This window comes from Seriola dumerili, unplaced genomic scaffold (genome assembly GCF_002260705.1).
Source record: "Seriola dumerili isolate Sdu_G_001 unplaced genomic scaffold, Sdu_1.0 BDQW01000149.1, whole genome shotgun sequence".
Classification (NCBI taxonomy): Eukaryota; Metazoa; Chordata; class Actinopteri; order Carangiformes; family Carangidae; genus Seriola; species Seriola dumerili.
Window position 1 is genome coordinate 11,334,837 of NW_019174404.1, and position 15,048 is coordinate 11,349,884.

Consider the following 15,048-nt stretch of genomic DNA (forward strand, 5'->3'; position numbering starts at 1 on the left):
ACGATGAATGATGAACATGATACTAAGCTGCTTGCACAGATGAACTCTGAGCTAATTTTTTACAGGCGGACGGTCTCGTCCACACTCACAATCAAAATGTCTCAATTTGCACTGCCAAGTTCTCAATCACCTGCAGGCTGCGTTGTTGGCTGTGGCAGGGTTTAAACATCCATGTATTTCTCCGATACACATTGGAACCAAGATGCTCTGGCTGGAGCACCACCCGGGGCACTTATTTATTTCTTCAACGAATCACACCCATGTCACATTCTCAAAATAAGTCTGGCCCAAGTTTCAACTCAAACAGCAGCATTGTACATTGCTTGAAGTGCTCTATGTATGTATGACTTGCCCTCATAAGCAAAGTAAGCACTAAACACTCTCTCTGTCTGTCTGTCTGTTTGTCTCTCCTCAGTTAGCGGTGCCTGTCACGCCCTTCTGGACAGGTTTCAGGAAGAGAACTCAGATCAGATGTTTCCTCGTCACCTGGACTCAGAAGATGACAGCCAAAGTAAGAGCTGCGTATACTTCCTGAAGCACTGACTCACCCAAACACCAAATAAGTATTCCTGTGATTGTCTGTGTCATCATTATTATTAGCTGCAATGATTATCTGCATCTATTAAAGTACAGCTCTGAATGACTATGACTGGAAAGCACAATTTAAAGAGGAAACTTTGACAGTGTGTATAGTGCACATACAGCTCCAGAAACTTAAAATCTGTTTAAAGGTCAACTTCGACTTCATTGCCAATTATCTGCCACGAGGAAATTGACCTTTTTAAGGAACAGAAACCTACTTGTTATGAATTTCAGGTGCAAGTTTGGCTCGAGGTGTAACAGCGTTGCTCTGTTAGATTGTGAAATCCGGAGAACAGAGCAGCACACAGGCAGCATGCTGACACCAGGAAAATAGTTTGGCAATAAAAAAAGCCAACCCGCCACATTTTTAGGTCATTTGCGATCAAAGGAAGCTTATATTGGCTTGATTTATAACAGAAAGAAATGAAAGTGGGTTTCAAAGAAAAAACAAATTAATAATGCGCCTATTTCTGTCCTTTATCCCCAGAGGGATTCCTATGGCTGTTTGCCATATTAGCTGTAGTGGCAGCTTCCCCTCATCATCACATGACGTCTCGCTCGCCTCCTCCTTTCCCATCCTGTGCATCAACCCCCAACACAGACAGACACACAATCGCTCAAAATTTACAAAGAGTCTGTCTGTTTGCTTGTTAAAAACAATTTGGATTTCAATTAAATTTAGTGGAAATTCAGCCCATTAACCAAGGAAGCGATTAGTGTAAGACTTTTAAAACCATTACTTAACATTGTCACAGGATATTTACAGATATATTTTTAACATTTATTTAGTTTTTTTCCCATTAATTACTGCACATACTTAAATGGAAAGCATCTGGTACATGAATCCCATAACTGTATATCACTATCACTATTTTTGTGAAGATCTGCTTCTGGAAAATTTTACATTTTTGGTCATAACAATTGTGAATTTAGAAGGCTTTGCAGCCTTTGTGAATGGCCTTGTGTACTTATTTTCAGGATCTTTTTTTTTTTTTTCCTGAAGAAAACGGCTTGTTGTGTTGAGATCGTTGAATGTATTTCTCGTGATCCCAAAGAAAAAAAAAAAAAAAGGGGGGAAACTAAAAGCTTCATCTTTAGCCATCCCCACTCTGGCAGTCATAAACATCAATTTGAGATCATTTAAGGGGAATCACAGATGCTGTTTGTGCTCTGAAAAGTTTTTTTGACTAGTTGGTCAAAAAAACTGTTAAAATTCCGTATTGATTTTGTTTGATGATTGTGTTTTCATACATCAGAATATTTAGCAGCAGGCAAATTTCCTAAAAATGTATATGGTATGCCTTGTTTTGGCTGTGTTTTTCCTCTTCAGTTTATCATGTAAACTTTTGAATAGAAACAATAGCACTTTTCTACTCTATTAAACACTGCCATTTTTTCAGATGTATTTTTGTTCAACGAAATCCCCACACCTCAAAGGCTACACTCTTGTCTTTCTATCTCACAGTTACCTCCTGTGATTTTGAGTCACTGTGCCTCTGGACTTTATCAAATCATAGCGACCAAAGTGACTGGTCAGTGGTGTCGCCACAGCAACCAGAGAGCGCGCAGGCTGGGATGATGCCTGCGACCGACCATTCAGAGGGAAGCTCTGATGGTAAGAGTGCAGTGACTCACTGATGAGAAACTAAGTGGCGGCTTCAGGATCCTGCCCATGCTTTCTTCTTCTCTGAAACATATTTGAATGTGTGCTTCTGCCTTGACATTTATTATGAATCGTGTTTGATGTATCCTAATGCAAAGTTTGAAATTGGTCCTAAAGTTAAAACATTTGTCAAATGCTTAATTTGGAGTGACAGTATTATGATGCTGCTATCAAACTTGTCAAGCATGAAATTTCTATTTATTTTTATTTTTTCTTACCTTAGGGCACTTCCTTCTCCTAAGCTCCTCCCCTGCTGCAGAGGCCTCTGGGAGATGCGAGTACCACTTAACCAGCCCGCTCTTACCAGGAAGCGACAGGCACTGCATCTTGCAGGTGGCTCTGTATGAGTCCAGTCCAGCGTTGGGGAACCTCACACTCCTGATCAAACCAGTTCTCTCAGATTCAGCTGTTCACTCTGTGGTCCTCAACCACAGGAGGCGAGTCGGCCGCAGGTCAGCAAACACACTAAGAACAAGCTCTGCATGCTTCTGCAGTGCTGTATGTGAGGAATATTTATTTGTCTGAGTCCTTATGACTTATGCAGCACAGCATGTCCATTTAATTAGTGTCAAAAAGCAAAACCCTGCATCTTTTCTGATTGAAGTGCTTGTCAAGTTGAGGTTCAGGCAGTAAAAAGAATAAAAGGGGGCTGAGATTTCCTTCAATGAAAGGTGACACATGCCTTCAGAGAGAGCAAGGGCACAGAAACTAATACATTTTACTTGTGGGGTACTAAAGTTGAATAAAGAAACATTTTCTTACCTGTCACGTGGGACAGAACTGTAGATTTGTGACTGTGTGGGGACAGTGGTCCCCTGTGTATTGTTTGGGAAATGGGGACAGGTATTTCCTATTGATCTAATGCAGAAGTACAGCCATCTTTAGAGCAGCTAAAAGCATTCTCGTCTCTAGATGCAGACTCTGGAAATGAATTTATATATAATTGGTTAGGACAGAAGAGGGATGGATGGGCATATGCAATAAGTTTGTACATCGGCTTTGTTAATGTCTGTGCAGTAATGGACTGAGCAATTCCATTATGAGACACACAGACAGTGGTTTCATTTATTCAGCTTGCTGTTTACCCCATACTAACCTGTACATTAGAACCAGTAACTTCTGGATGCACTCTCCATTTAAAGCACAGTTCCCATCTGTGTATATGTTGTTTCACCTGTACTGATTGTTCTCAGAAGTCAGCAACGGTGCTAACTGAACATTTTTCCTGCAAAACAGATGCTTAATGGCCCTGGAAATGCCCCCTAGATTGTATGTGTTATTCTCATTTTACTGCATGATTCCAGTCGTGGAGCACAACTCACTCACTCTATTAAATGTTCTGTATCTTTGAGGCCATTGCAGCACGGGTGTCTTCTTTTAGAGATGGACTCTGAGAGGTGGATTTGTAATGTGTGAAGTAAGGCTTAGTGAACCTGCCATCACATCTTCAAAGTGGCAATCCGAGACTGACTTTAAAAAGAATGTCAAAAAAGGCTCATCTTTAGGGCGACTGTACTCTGAGGTGGAGGCTGCAGTCATATTATTGCAGGAGCAGAGTTGCTGTATGTGGCCCAGGTTTGTCAAGTTGAGCCGTGAAACATCATATGTGTCAGTTGGGGCTTGGAGAAACCAAAAAATAACTTAAGAGGGAGACTGATTTAATATGCTGGGTTAAGACTCTGCCTGTGGAGCTTTTGGCCACAGTGGAGAAATGTTTTGATCAGCTTTTGTTTGTTGCGGTCAACATATATGATGCACATATTGTGCGTGCCACAGCTATGGGAGTGCTGCTGACTGCATATGGACAGTGGTGGTAGTGATGTGCCAGTACAAGAGCAAAAGATGAAGGCCACAAAATGATGTTAAGAATGCAGGTTTCAAAACAAGCCAAAAAGCCTTTTTTTTTTTTTTTTCAAGAGGAAGAAAACAAATTCCACATGTTTGTAAGGAAATATTCTGCCAAAAAATTAGGATTGTGTAAACAAAATGTTTGATTACAGCTAAAAAAGTCCTGATGGTAACCATGATCCCAACCTGCCACATTGTTTGTTTTAATATCAACTCCAAGTTCAAGTAAATTACAGGTCTGACGAGTGAAAGTCTTGTAGAGGACAGCAGAGGTCTATATAATAATTATATGTTACAGCTTAGTATGACAATAACGTTTATTATGCTTTTAATGCATGTTCAAATGTATTTTATTGTTTATCTTATTTTATTTGTGATAAATTTAAAGACCCCACAAGAAGATTCATTGACGATGCCAATTTGTTTATTTTCTAAAAGCATAAACCTGCAGGTTTTCCACTTCAAATGCTACAAACATTTTGGCCCTGAGAGCTGCCTTTGTCTAATTTATTCCAGTGGATTTGAAGGAAACTCCCCCAGATAACTGTTGCTTTTCTCAGCTTTCCAAACAGATAAAAGCAGAGGTTCGCTTTCCTTTCTTAGACCTGTTATAAACATGGAAAAGCTTGTTTCACCAAAAACATCAATATGCAATAAAACATGAATGATATCAATGAAATCATGATAAACATCATCAGGTTTGTACAACTGCAACTGACATGAATTGTAAACTTTTTCTTTTTCAATCTGCTAATGGCATTAGCTAATGTTATTAACCATTTTAGCTCAGTTATTGACAGCAGATGACTGTTTGTGGCTTAGAGACAACAAAGTGGTGCTGCTAGTATGTCTGACCACGCAGGCTTCTGCAAAAACACAAACCATATTGAAGGCAGTAGAGAAAATTTTTTGTCTTATTATTTTATTAATGCAGTAAATTAACATTTATCCATACGTATAATAATAATAATAATAATAATCAAGTAAGCTGTGAATTCCTACAGATTACTTTAAAATACTTAAACTTCTTTATGACTGGTTGATGCAGGGCTGAGTGGCAGGTTCTGGAGAGTGTGATCGGCCAGGTGGACGAGCCCTTTGAGGTGACCCTCCTCTACACTTCCTGTTTGGGGCAAGATGGAGTCACTGTGGCTCTGGACTCTCTGGAGCTCATAAACTGTGAATCAGGTGAGTCCACCATGTCCTGCAGAGGTGTGATAGACAGATTTCTCTTCAAACCAAAGCCACTTATAGCATTTGTTCTCCTTCGATAAACATCTTTGATCAAACTGATCGGGCTGGCTGTTGGTTCACAGAGACACATGTTTAGAAATATCTGGTTTAAAGGTTCCACAGATGTTGAAAAGAAAAACACTAATTATTACGATTCCCTCAGTAGACAGGCAAAACAGTTGTGCATTTTATGACTAAAGCATGAAATAGTCTACATACCCCAAGGTTTTATTGACCTGACCTCTGGTGACCTTGAGAGGTCATTGACCTCAGCTTTGAACTTTTCCAGTTACGGCTAGGGTGACGTAGCATAATTTTGCTTAGAGCACCATACTTGCCAGGAGACTGCAGACCCCACCATTTCCAGGTGTTAAGGTAGCTATAGCTTGTTAATAACACTGACAACTTCTGCTGTGTGTTCTATCTAACATGACTAGCTAGCACATAAGCAAACATTCTAATCAGAAGCTAGCATGCTAGTTTGGTCTGGATCACACTCATTACCCCAGGTGGCTCTGCCCCGTCCCAGAGGTCACATCTGAAAAGCCTCCATGTATGAAAATAAACTTGATGGTTTATAGAAACACTGGAGAAAGTTTCATGCTTTAGTCATAAAATGCACAATAACCTTCAATATACAAGCTTTTCTACTGCACTAAATGTAAAGGTGCTTATTGAGATTTAGTTGTGTTTGTGCTCAGTATGTCAGCAGGTTTTTCTTTTATGCATTTTTTTTTTTGCAAATGCCTGTCAGCATTTCAGATGGGGTAAAAAAGATTAGATCAGGAAAATGACAGAAATTGATTAGTTAATGTATTCAGTTGCACATAGTTGTCTGACCTGCTTATTTTAGATTCATCGTCTGGTCTCTAAAACATCAACAAACTGATAAATGTATATCATATGATTCTTGTTTTGTGTGACCAACAGTTCAAAAAATAAAGATCTGAGACCTATAAACATCAGATTTCTTTTTCCTATAAAACAAAACTATGTTCATGTGTCAAACTTTTCTTAAAATTTCGTTTTTAAAACCTCTGAAGTTTTACCTCCCTTTAAGAATATTTCAGATTAAACAATCTGAGAAGGAAAAATCAGTTATGGATTGAACTACTCCCACTGAACCTGTGACGAGAGGTCATAAGAAAATATTGCTTTTTGTTAAGGGGTCACGAGGAAAAAGTGTTGGGAACCACTGGTGTGGACAATGTGTGATTCCAGTATTGTACAGCTGTATTAGTGTTGTGTGGTTGCTGTGATGCAGAACACGAGGACGCAGTTTGCGGAGAATCTTTCCACTGTGTAAACTCAGAAGTCTGCATCGACCCAAGCCAAGTGTGTAACTTCCACACCGACTGTCCGTTTGGAGAGGATGAGGGCTTCATCTGTGGTGAGTCTTCATACAGACACAGGATGCAGAATATGATGTTGCTTTGAGTGAGATTGCGGTCTGGAATTTCAATTAGTAATCTGTGAAAATGCACTTTTGCAGCTGGCTTTAGAGGTTTCCCCTTGATTGACGATGAATAATTTTTTATTTGTTTTGATCTACTTCATTTGGACTGATTCTGAGTATGAAAACAATATGTGTGTAAGTGTGGGTGCTTTTTGTGATTGTGGGTGGAGAATTAATACAGTACAGCAGTCCTAAAGCAGAGAGTGGGGCTATTGGCAGGCTGAAATCTATTTGCATTAGCTGTATGAAAGTTTAAATCCATGACAAATTGTTAATCCTTTGACTGGAGGTACCAGATTATTCCACACTAAGCGCCTCTATACAACATATTTAAAGTGCAGAGAGTAACTATTATATGGACACTTAAAGTGTGAAGCCTGAATGCAGCTTCTGTCCTTGGATAATTTGTTTCACAATGTTTCCATCAGCTAGTGTTTTTTTTTTTGTTTTTTTTACTTTATCAGCAAATTATTTTAATTTTTTGTCGCTGCTGTTTTTGCTGTGTTGCTGTTTTTTTTTATCATCTTGTAATCATGCCTTTTTAACCTTGCCTTTTTAAAATGTCAAAAAATAACATATTCAACAATTTATTATAAAATGAGGTACGCCTTGTGGATCTATTATATGTTTTAAATTCCCAGATTTGAAAAACATGCTGCAGAAAAAAGTGTGTTTTCAAAAAGTCAATCAATAGGCCACATTTACTCCCACTTCACAGTCTGAAATATAACAAGCTTCCTCCTTCTCTTTGAAAACATCAATCATTTAGCGCAAAGAAAAACACTTCACCACACTGAGAATCAAAAGGCCTTGCTTCAGTCAGTAATAAAATCAATGTAGTCAGGGCTATTTAGAGTCCTTGAGTTGTGGAGCCCCGGGGAAAAGGAGCGAGGCCATGGTGGTAGTCGTGCAATTTTTGTAATGGCCCACCAGTTAAATCTATCCCATATGAGTCCTCATAAAATAGTCTTTGTGCTGTTAAAGGGACACTCGGACATTTTATAAATGTTTCTGAAATATGCTGGGTTTTATTGTCATCTTGCTCCAGATCAGATGAAAAGATAATTCAGTTTAGTGGAGAGATCGCCGATATGTTTAGTCTAGCTAAGGACTGGAAACACTTTCATCATGGATCTTATTTACATCTACATTGTGTGATAAAAGGATTTTTATTTATTTTTTTGTCCCATCATATTTAGTCTGTTTTGAACATGTGTCAAACATATAAAACCTAATCAAAAAAGGTAAAAACCAGCATATACGCATATATACATTTAAAATTGCATTTAAGAAAAACAAAGACAAAATGTACTTAATAGATGAATAATTAAGAAAAGAAAAAACAATGACGTAAAAACTGGCCAAACTTATTTAAGGAAGAACTTGTAAGATAGGTAAATGGTCCCTGAGTCTATGGATTTTCTTTTTAATGCAAATTAAAGCTCACTCTTCCATAGAGAGCAGGCTTTAAAGTCCTTTTAGCCACTGGCTTTAGTGGATTTTTACTGCACAAGGCAGTTGTATATTTGTATATTTGGTGTTCAGATTACAAAAATGTACCATCTCAGAAAACGGTGACTAAAGGAGTAGTTCATTTTGGGAAACACAGAGACGAGTGAGATGAGAAGTTTAATGCGACTCTGTGTGTGTGTGTGTGTGTGTGTGTGTGTGTGTGTGTGTGTGTGTGTGTGTGTTGAGTACAGACAGTATGGAGAGTAAAGGAACCATGTACAAATGCACAGACTGACACACATTTTCACATCAAGAAATACAGCAAGCCCTCAAGCATATTAACCTATGTGTTTTAAGCTGATTCCTCCCGAATGTGATTCATGCTCTGGGAGAAGAGGACTGAAGGGGGAAATATGGACTGACTAGCAGCTGTGATGTCTGTTTTTAGTGAAAAATGATAACAATCTGTCTCCTCCCCAGGTGCTCTTCCGTTTGGCTCACACTGCTCATTTGAGCAGGATACCTGTGGTTGGTCCCTGTCCAACAAGCACTCGGCCTGGAGGAGGGTCGCTGGAGATGAGCTCCTGGAGAGAGAAGACATGCAGGGTGTCACTCTGCAGAGTACACCAGGTTGGCTGTGTGTGTGTGTGTGTGTGTGTGTGTGTGTGAAATGGGTATATTCACATCTCATTCTCTGACTTTATTACTTCGCCTCTGGGGAGTCTCTTCCCGTTATGATAAATCATTTTGTTCTGGAGAGCTGGAAGTTAAACGCTTAATATCTCTCCTCACGTCTGTTCACAAATCTCACATTGCTAAGTGTCAAAACTCAATTTTGTTTCAAACCGGCTTTTCATTTATTGTTCTTTCTAGACCCAGCTAATGATAGGAATGCCTACTGAGATTACTACCATATGAAGTCACACCACACAGAGATCATATGGATCGCTTGAATCCAGCTGCAGAACATATTTGTATTGAGAGAGAAATGCCTTTATAACTAACGCAGTGCTACCAACTTTCATTCTTCTGAGTAGTTTTTTATAGGCTGCTCTTTCTCACTGAGCAATAAAACAAGTTCAATTGTATGGCATTAAAAAATATAACAAAAACTTTTTAAACTAATACTGTATCTCTGATGTTCATTATTTCAAAGCCCATTTGTTTTAATGACCTGTTAAGTGTTCCGCTGTGTCACATTTGTTGTGCTCCCCCAGGGCACTTCTTGTTTCTGCAAGTAAGAGAGAGCAACTCCCTTCAAGAGGCGTCCATTCAGAGCGTTTCTTTCCCCCCTCCAGTCTCCACTGCTGCCTGCCAGGTCGGTTATTTAGACTGATACACTGATTAAATTATTCAACTCAACTGTTTTTGTCCCTCTGAGATTGTTCTTTTGCTCAAATCATTAAAAAAAAATAAAAAAAACTCTGCTAAATTTTTCTTCTGTCTCTCTGTCTGTGCAGATGCACTTCTCTCTGTATATACATGGGGACTTTAATGGTTCATTGTTGGTGGCTATAGAGGATAATGGAACCACTGCTGCACCACTGGTGTGGGAGAGAAAAGATCAGCGGGCAGATGACTGGGAAGACGTTGCCCTGCAGCTGACTGGCCTCCATCATGGGTAGGTAGTAGAAAAACAAAAGGATAGCGGAGCAGATGATTATGTAACTTGGAAGTGCTATGCATGTTCACTTCTTTTTCCTTTTTTCCTATCATTCAAGAACAGGTTCTTTCACTCCAGGCTCTGTAATATTTCCATTTCCTTTATTTTATATGTCAAAACAAAAGCTTTTTCTCCAGCAGAAGTGTCATTACAATTTTACAATGATGGGAAGGCGTGTGAGGATGAGTGCATACTTTAGACTGATGATGAGAAAGAGCAAAACTTCCTGCTTCCATCTGAAGAATTTGTAAAGATTTGACCTGTTCTTTAGTATGAGCTGTTTTCATTTTGGGATCCTGTTGTCTTTCACATGAAGACAACGATAACAATCCGCCAGATAGACAAATGGTTTGTCCTTCGCTCCAGGTTCCATGTGAAGGTGACAGCTGTGTGGGGACAAGGCTCCAATGCTGATATTGCTCTCGATGAAATTGCAGTTGGAGCAACCTGCTTCAGTACAGGTGAGCTGTTGCTAACATGAAATGCTGTATAAAATGACTGTAACAGCAATGCCACCGTTTAAACTATGGTCCAATAATGGTAATGTTATAATATTAATGAGAAAACGAATTCAGGATGGGATGTAACTGTAGCGTGAGTATATACCCGTGAGTATATCGGTCACTTCAATCACAGCTGCTCGTTTCTTGCTGCCTACTTTTGCTCCCATGTGACCCCTCGCTCTCTTTCAGGTCACATGATGACAACGTAATTCCAGTGATTAAGTCAAGAGAAGCTAGAAATACTCTGTTTTGTTTGCTCTTTTTCCTTGATTATCACTTGTGGCCACAGAGGGTGCTGTTTGGGAAAAATTACTTCAGTCCAAAATATGGGACTTTCCCCTCTACTAGCATTTTTCTGTGTTACTCTGAAGCCAAATGATAGAAACTAAAATTACACCTTTCAGGCAAATTGCAGTTCCTGAAGGTCACACTTCCACTCTCTCTATTTACATGAGAAATTCATCAGAGGTTTTGACATAAGTTGCATCCTTACCATTACAGATTCACGGTTTGTTCTTATGAGTAAACGTGTTGATTACATAACAGAGGACTTTATATTTGGATCTTTAATGAAGCCACAAAGTTGCTCAAAGTTGTTCTTGTACTTTATTGTCAAAATGGTACAGCCCAATGACGACAGCTCAACTTCCCTGTTTATCAGTGTGTGTATGTAGAACTGGTTTCTCTCGTCCCTTTACTTTTAAAATGATCTGTAAACCAGATGGAGTCAAACTCCTGCTGGATTAAATGGAGAGCAGAGGAGAACATGGCGTCCTCCCAACTGTTGGGACTTACTGTTGTCGAGACTAAGTGATGACTGCTGTCCTTCGCTCTGAGCTCCAGTGGTCTTCAGTTTTCTGTTGGATGCCCTATTGCTATTATTGGTTGTGATGCGCGGGTAACCAACATCAAGTAGAAGTGTGTGCCTGCATTCACTTGTTAGTGTTGTTGTTTTTTATTTTCACAGTCATGTGAGGGGACTCTTTCTGATTTAAATGGTCCCGGATGAATTTTTCCATTTTGCGTGGTACTAGAGTAGATACAAAATTAAAGGGATAATTCAATTAAAGGGATAAGACAGTTTTTGTTCGGGCCTGATTTAAGGGAGAGATGGTTTCAAACTTCAAGGGAGGGACAGTGATGCTCAGCTGCAGTTGGGAAAGACCGGAGCATTTTCTGACTGATATCAGGGTCAACTCAGGATCCCAGAGTAACTTTAGCAGGCCACAACTTAACTTTGTGTTTCTCCCCATTACATCCACGAGCTCACTCTGTGCTGGGATCTCGTCATGCTGGAGAGACTTGCATGCTGAAAAGAAATGTACAGAAACTACAGTGAAATCACCAATGAATGGACCAACTTTACTGTGTCTGTATGATGCAAAGTGGATGAAGAGGTATAAGAGAGAAACATATTCATGATGTCTTCCTGCGCAGGAATTAGTCTTACACATTAGTCTCTATGTTCATCCCTAATACCCGTCCTTTAATTGTTCTTTTTTCCTTTGATCCGTGTCCTTTCTGTCTGATTATAATTTCCAGTGAAACGCAGATGGGTGACTGTGACTCCTTTTCTCTCTTTCCTCTTACCTTTTCTCTACCTGGGCTCCCCCTCTCCTCAGATCTCAACTCTCTGCTGTCCATGACGGGCTTGGAGGATATCTTAAGCCCCCTTCCAGAGCCCTCCCCCTCAGGTAGCGTGCAGCTCGAGCTGTCACCTTGGATACCTTGTGAATTTCTGGAGCATTCTTTGTCTACCGTGCTATTTTTAATCCATTGTGCATGCAGAATTTACATACCAGGTAGAAGATTGTTGATTAATGAAATCTCCAGTGACTCTCCTACGTTGTGCCACTTGTGCGCTTCTGTTCTTCAATGTTCAACAGTTTACCTTAGTGTCACATATCTCTTTGTATTTTTTCTAGTGTTTTTCTCAGTTCTTTCAAAGTGAATATACAGTACCTACATTTATCGACTCTCTCAATAATTCTACAATCTCCCACCAGCTCATGCCAGTGTTTTTTCTTTTTCTAGAGGTTTCTCTGATGACGTGGTGGTTTAACTCGTGCGGTGCCAGCGGACCTCACGGCCCGACACAGGCCCAGTGTGACAGTACCTACAGAAACAAAAATGTCAGTGTTACTGTGGGGAAGGAAGGCCCATTGAAAGGAGTCCAAATGTGGAGGGTGCCGGCTACCAACAGATATCTGTAAGTGATAGAGGGGATGGCTTTGATGCTCATCCATCAGTTCATAATACGTCTTTATTTTCCTTCAAAATCACATCAAAAGACCAAAACCAACAATGAATTGATCCTACTAAGTGCTGACTACGTAATCTGTACTATCGAGTCATATTGTTGTCTAAAAACTCTTAAAACACATGAATGAGTCACAACGTCGCATAAAGCGACATGTTCCTTTAATATACAGAACCTGGACACTAGTTTATTGCTTCTTGCTGCCATTGATATTCTTACTAATGTGTCAGATCTGCAGGTGATGCATGCTCCATTTACTATTGTTCAATCAACGTTTGCTAAAAACCTACAGTGCCCAGGAAATGATTGAGCCTTTTTTTTAGTGTGAGTGAAAGTATATGATTGCGACGCATTTTTTTAAGATTTACATCTTCAGTAGGAGCTGAAGGCGTGAGTGTCTGAGAGCACAGACAGTGATTGCAAGTCAAATTATAGACATATGGACTAACATGCTGCTGGTTTTGGCCTTTTCACAGTATTTGTTGACAATAACTAAAATGCCATTTATAGCCAGACTTGTCCGGTAAAATCAGTGATTCCTGAAATGCAGGATATCGCAGATCAGATGTGACCAGAAAGAGTTGGTGTTTACGCTTCTTTACATAGTTTTTAAGAGCTTAGTTACTGAAGAGAGAGCAGTCATCCACATGTGTTGACATTGTTGTGTGAGTCAGAGAGCTGGGCTAAATGACAGTTAAGAGGTGTGACTGCATGCTCAGGAACTAAATTGTTCTGGCCATGCTCAGTGTAACTGATTGTTGTCCTGCCAGATCAAGACTTCAAGCTGTTTGATTGTCTTTGCACAGTTGGTCATGGGACCTCACTGTCACACTCACGACATGAAATGAGACAAGAGAAAAATGGCAGGATTAATCATAGGATTTACAGGGTGTTGAATTACTCAGGCTAAATAACACACAGCGGTACACCCAGCCAATGTCAACACAGAGTGTGTGTTTGTAAGTGGAAATCATGACAAAGGTGATTGTGCGTCCTGATTGGTGTGTTATGTCAGATATCGATAGCAGTGTACTGCAGTCTATCTGTCCAGTATGATATACAGCCTGAGTCAGTTTATTTCAGTCACAGCATTTAATTCCCTTGTGGTGCATTGATCTCCCTCAGGATCTCTGCCTATGGAGCTGCAGGAGGGAAAGGAGCCAAAAACCACAACAAACGCAACCACGGGGTCTTCATCTCTGCCATATTTCCTCTGGAGAAAGGAGATATACTTTACATCTTGGTGGGCCATCAAGGAGAGGATGCATGCCCGGGGGTGAGTAGGGTGAGAGTGAAGTCAGGCTTGGAAGATTTACTGACGTGTGTGATGTCCCACTGGGATATCCTTTGCCAGAGAGAGAGAGAGAGAGAGAGAGAGTGACCTAGAGGAAACAAAATAAAAAAAATAAATAAAAAAAATCTTGCCTGCCAGATTCATTCACTTTTTTGAAGATGGCACCTTTCTCTTAAACCTGAATCTCCCTCTGACCTTTGGTGTAGAGAAATCCCCACACTGAGAAGATCTGCCTGGGAGAGTGGTCAGTGATTGAAGATGATCTCAGGGGAGAGGCTGGCGCCGAGTGGGCTGGAGGAGGAGGTGGAGGAGGCGGAGCTACCTACATCTTTAAGGTGACAGAGGAAACTTTGTGTTGCTTCAGCACTGTACGTCCTCTCTGTGGGTTTGTGTGATGCCTTGGACAGATTAAGCGCATGCGCTGATAGGCATCCGAAATGCCTGCAGGCGCACTGAGACAAATCAGGAGTGTCTCACACTCTAATCCACAGGTTTAATAGAGATTGAACACACACTCGATCAATCTCATCTATAATAAAATGCAGGTCTCCTGAGTCATATTCAATTTTCTTTACTGCTTATGTTGATGCTTTGTCAAAACTCTAATCATTTTCCATTTGCAGTGACGTGTTTAGATGCCAAATATATGCACGTGAAACCAATGATAGTTTCTGTGTTGCCGTCTTGTCAGATGGAGAGCGGCGAGCTGATTCCCCTGCTGATTGCAGCTGGTGGAGGAGGAAATGCCTACCTCGAGGACCCGGAGTCCAGCCTGGACCAGATACCGCTGGAGCAGTACGAAAACAGCACCACACGTCCCAGTACCAACGGTCGAACCGGCGCTGCAGGTCCGTTAATAAAAAGTTATCCCACCGCCATTACAGGATGTTTGTTTGTTTAAAGGGTTGGTTCAATGAAACTAGGGAAAAACAGGTTTTCTCATTTACCTGTAGTAGTATCTTGCCACGGAGATAGAGTTTTTTTGATATATGTCTTTGAGATTACTCGCTCCACTGTTGTATTTGTCATTCTCTCAACATTGAAAAATTACATTTAAAAAATCGACAGAAACATCTCTCTCTCAAATCAGTGTT

The 15,048-nt window shown here is 40.3% G+C and overlaps 1 protein-coding gene across 1 annotated transcript in view; it reads left to right on the forward strand.

Annotated features, from left to right (window-relative positions):
* Positions 1-431: 431 nt before the first annotated feature.
* Positions 432-15,048, forward strand: part of LOC111225567 (leukocyte tyrosine kinase receptor-like) — a 30,687-nt gene continuing 16,070 nt past the window's right edge. Inside the window, exons 1-14 of the mRNA XM_022750526.1 lie at positions 432-511; positions 2,048-2,197; positions 2,469-2,697; positions 5,142-5,307; positions 6,599-6,716; positions 8,715-8,864; positions 9,452-9,552; positions 9,695-9,855; positions 10,264-10,358; positions 12,023-12,094; positions 12,435-12,609; positions 13,786-13,936; positions 14,161-14,289; positions 14,646-14,802. Coding sequence (XP_022606247.1) covers positions 472-511; positions 2,048-2,197; positions 2,469-2,697; positions 5,142-5,307; positions 6,599-6,716; positions 8,715-8,864; positions 9,452-9,552; positions 9,695-9,855; positions 10,264-10,358; positions 12,023-12,094; positions 12,435-12,609; positions 13,786-13,936; positions 14,161-14,289; positions 14,646-14,802 — 1,894 coding nt within the window. The 5' untranslated portion in view covers positions 432-471. The remainder of the gene's footprint in view (positions 512-2,047; positions 2,198-2,468; positions 2,698-5,141; positions 5,308-6,598; positions 6,717-8,714; positions 8,865-9,451; positions 9,553-9,694; positions 9,856-10,263; positions 10,359-12,022; positions 12,095-12,434; positions 12,610-13,785; positions 13,937-14,160; positions 14,290-14,645; positions 14,803-15,048) is intronic.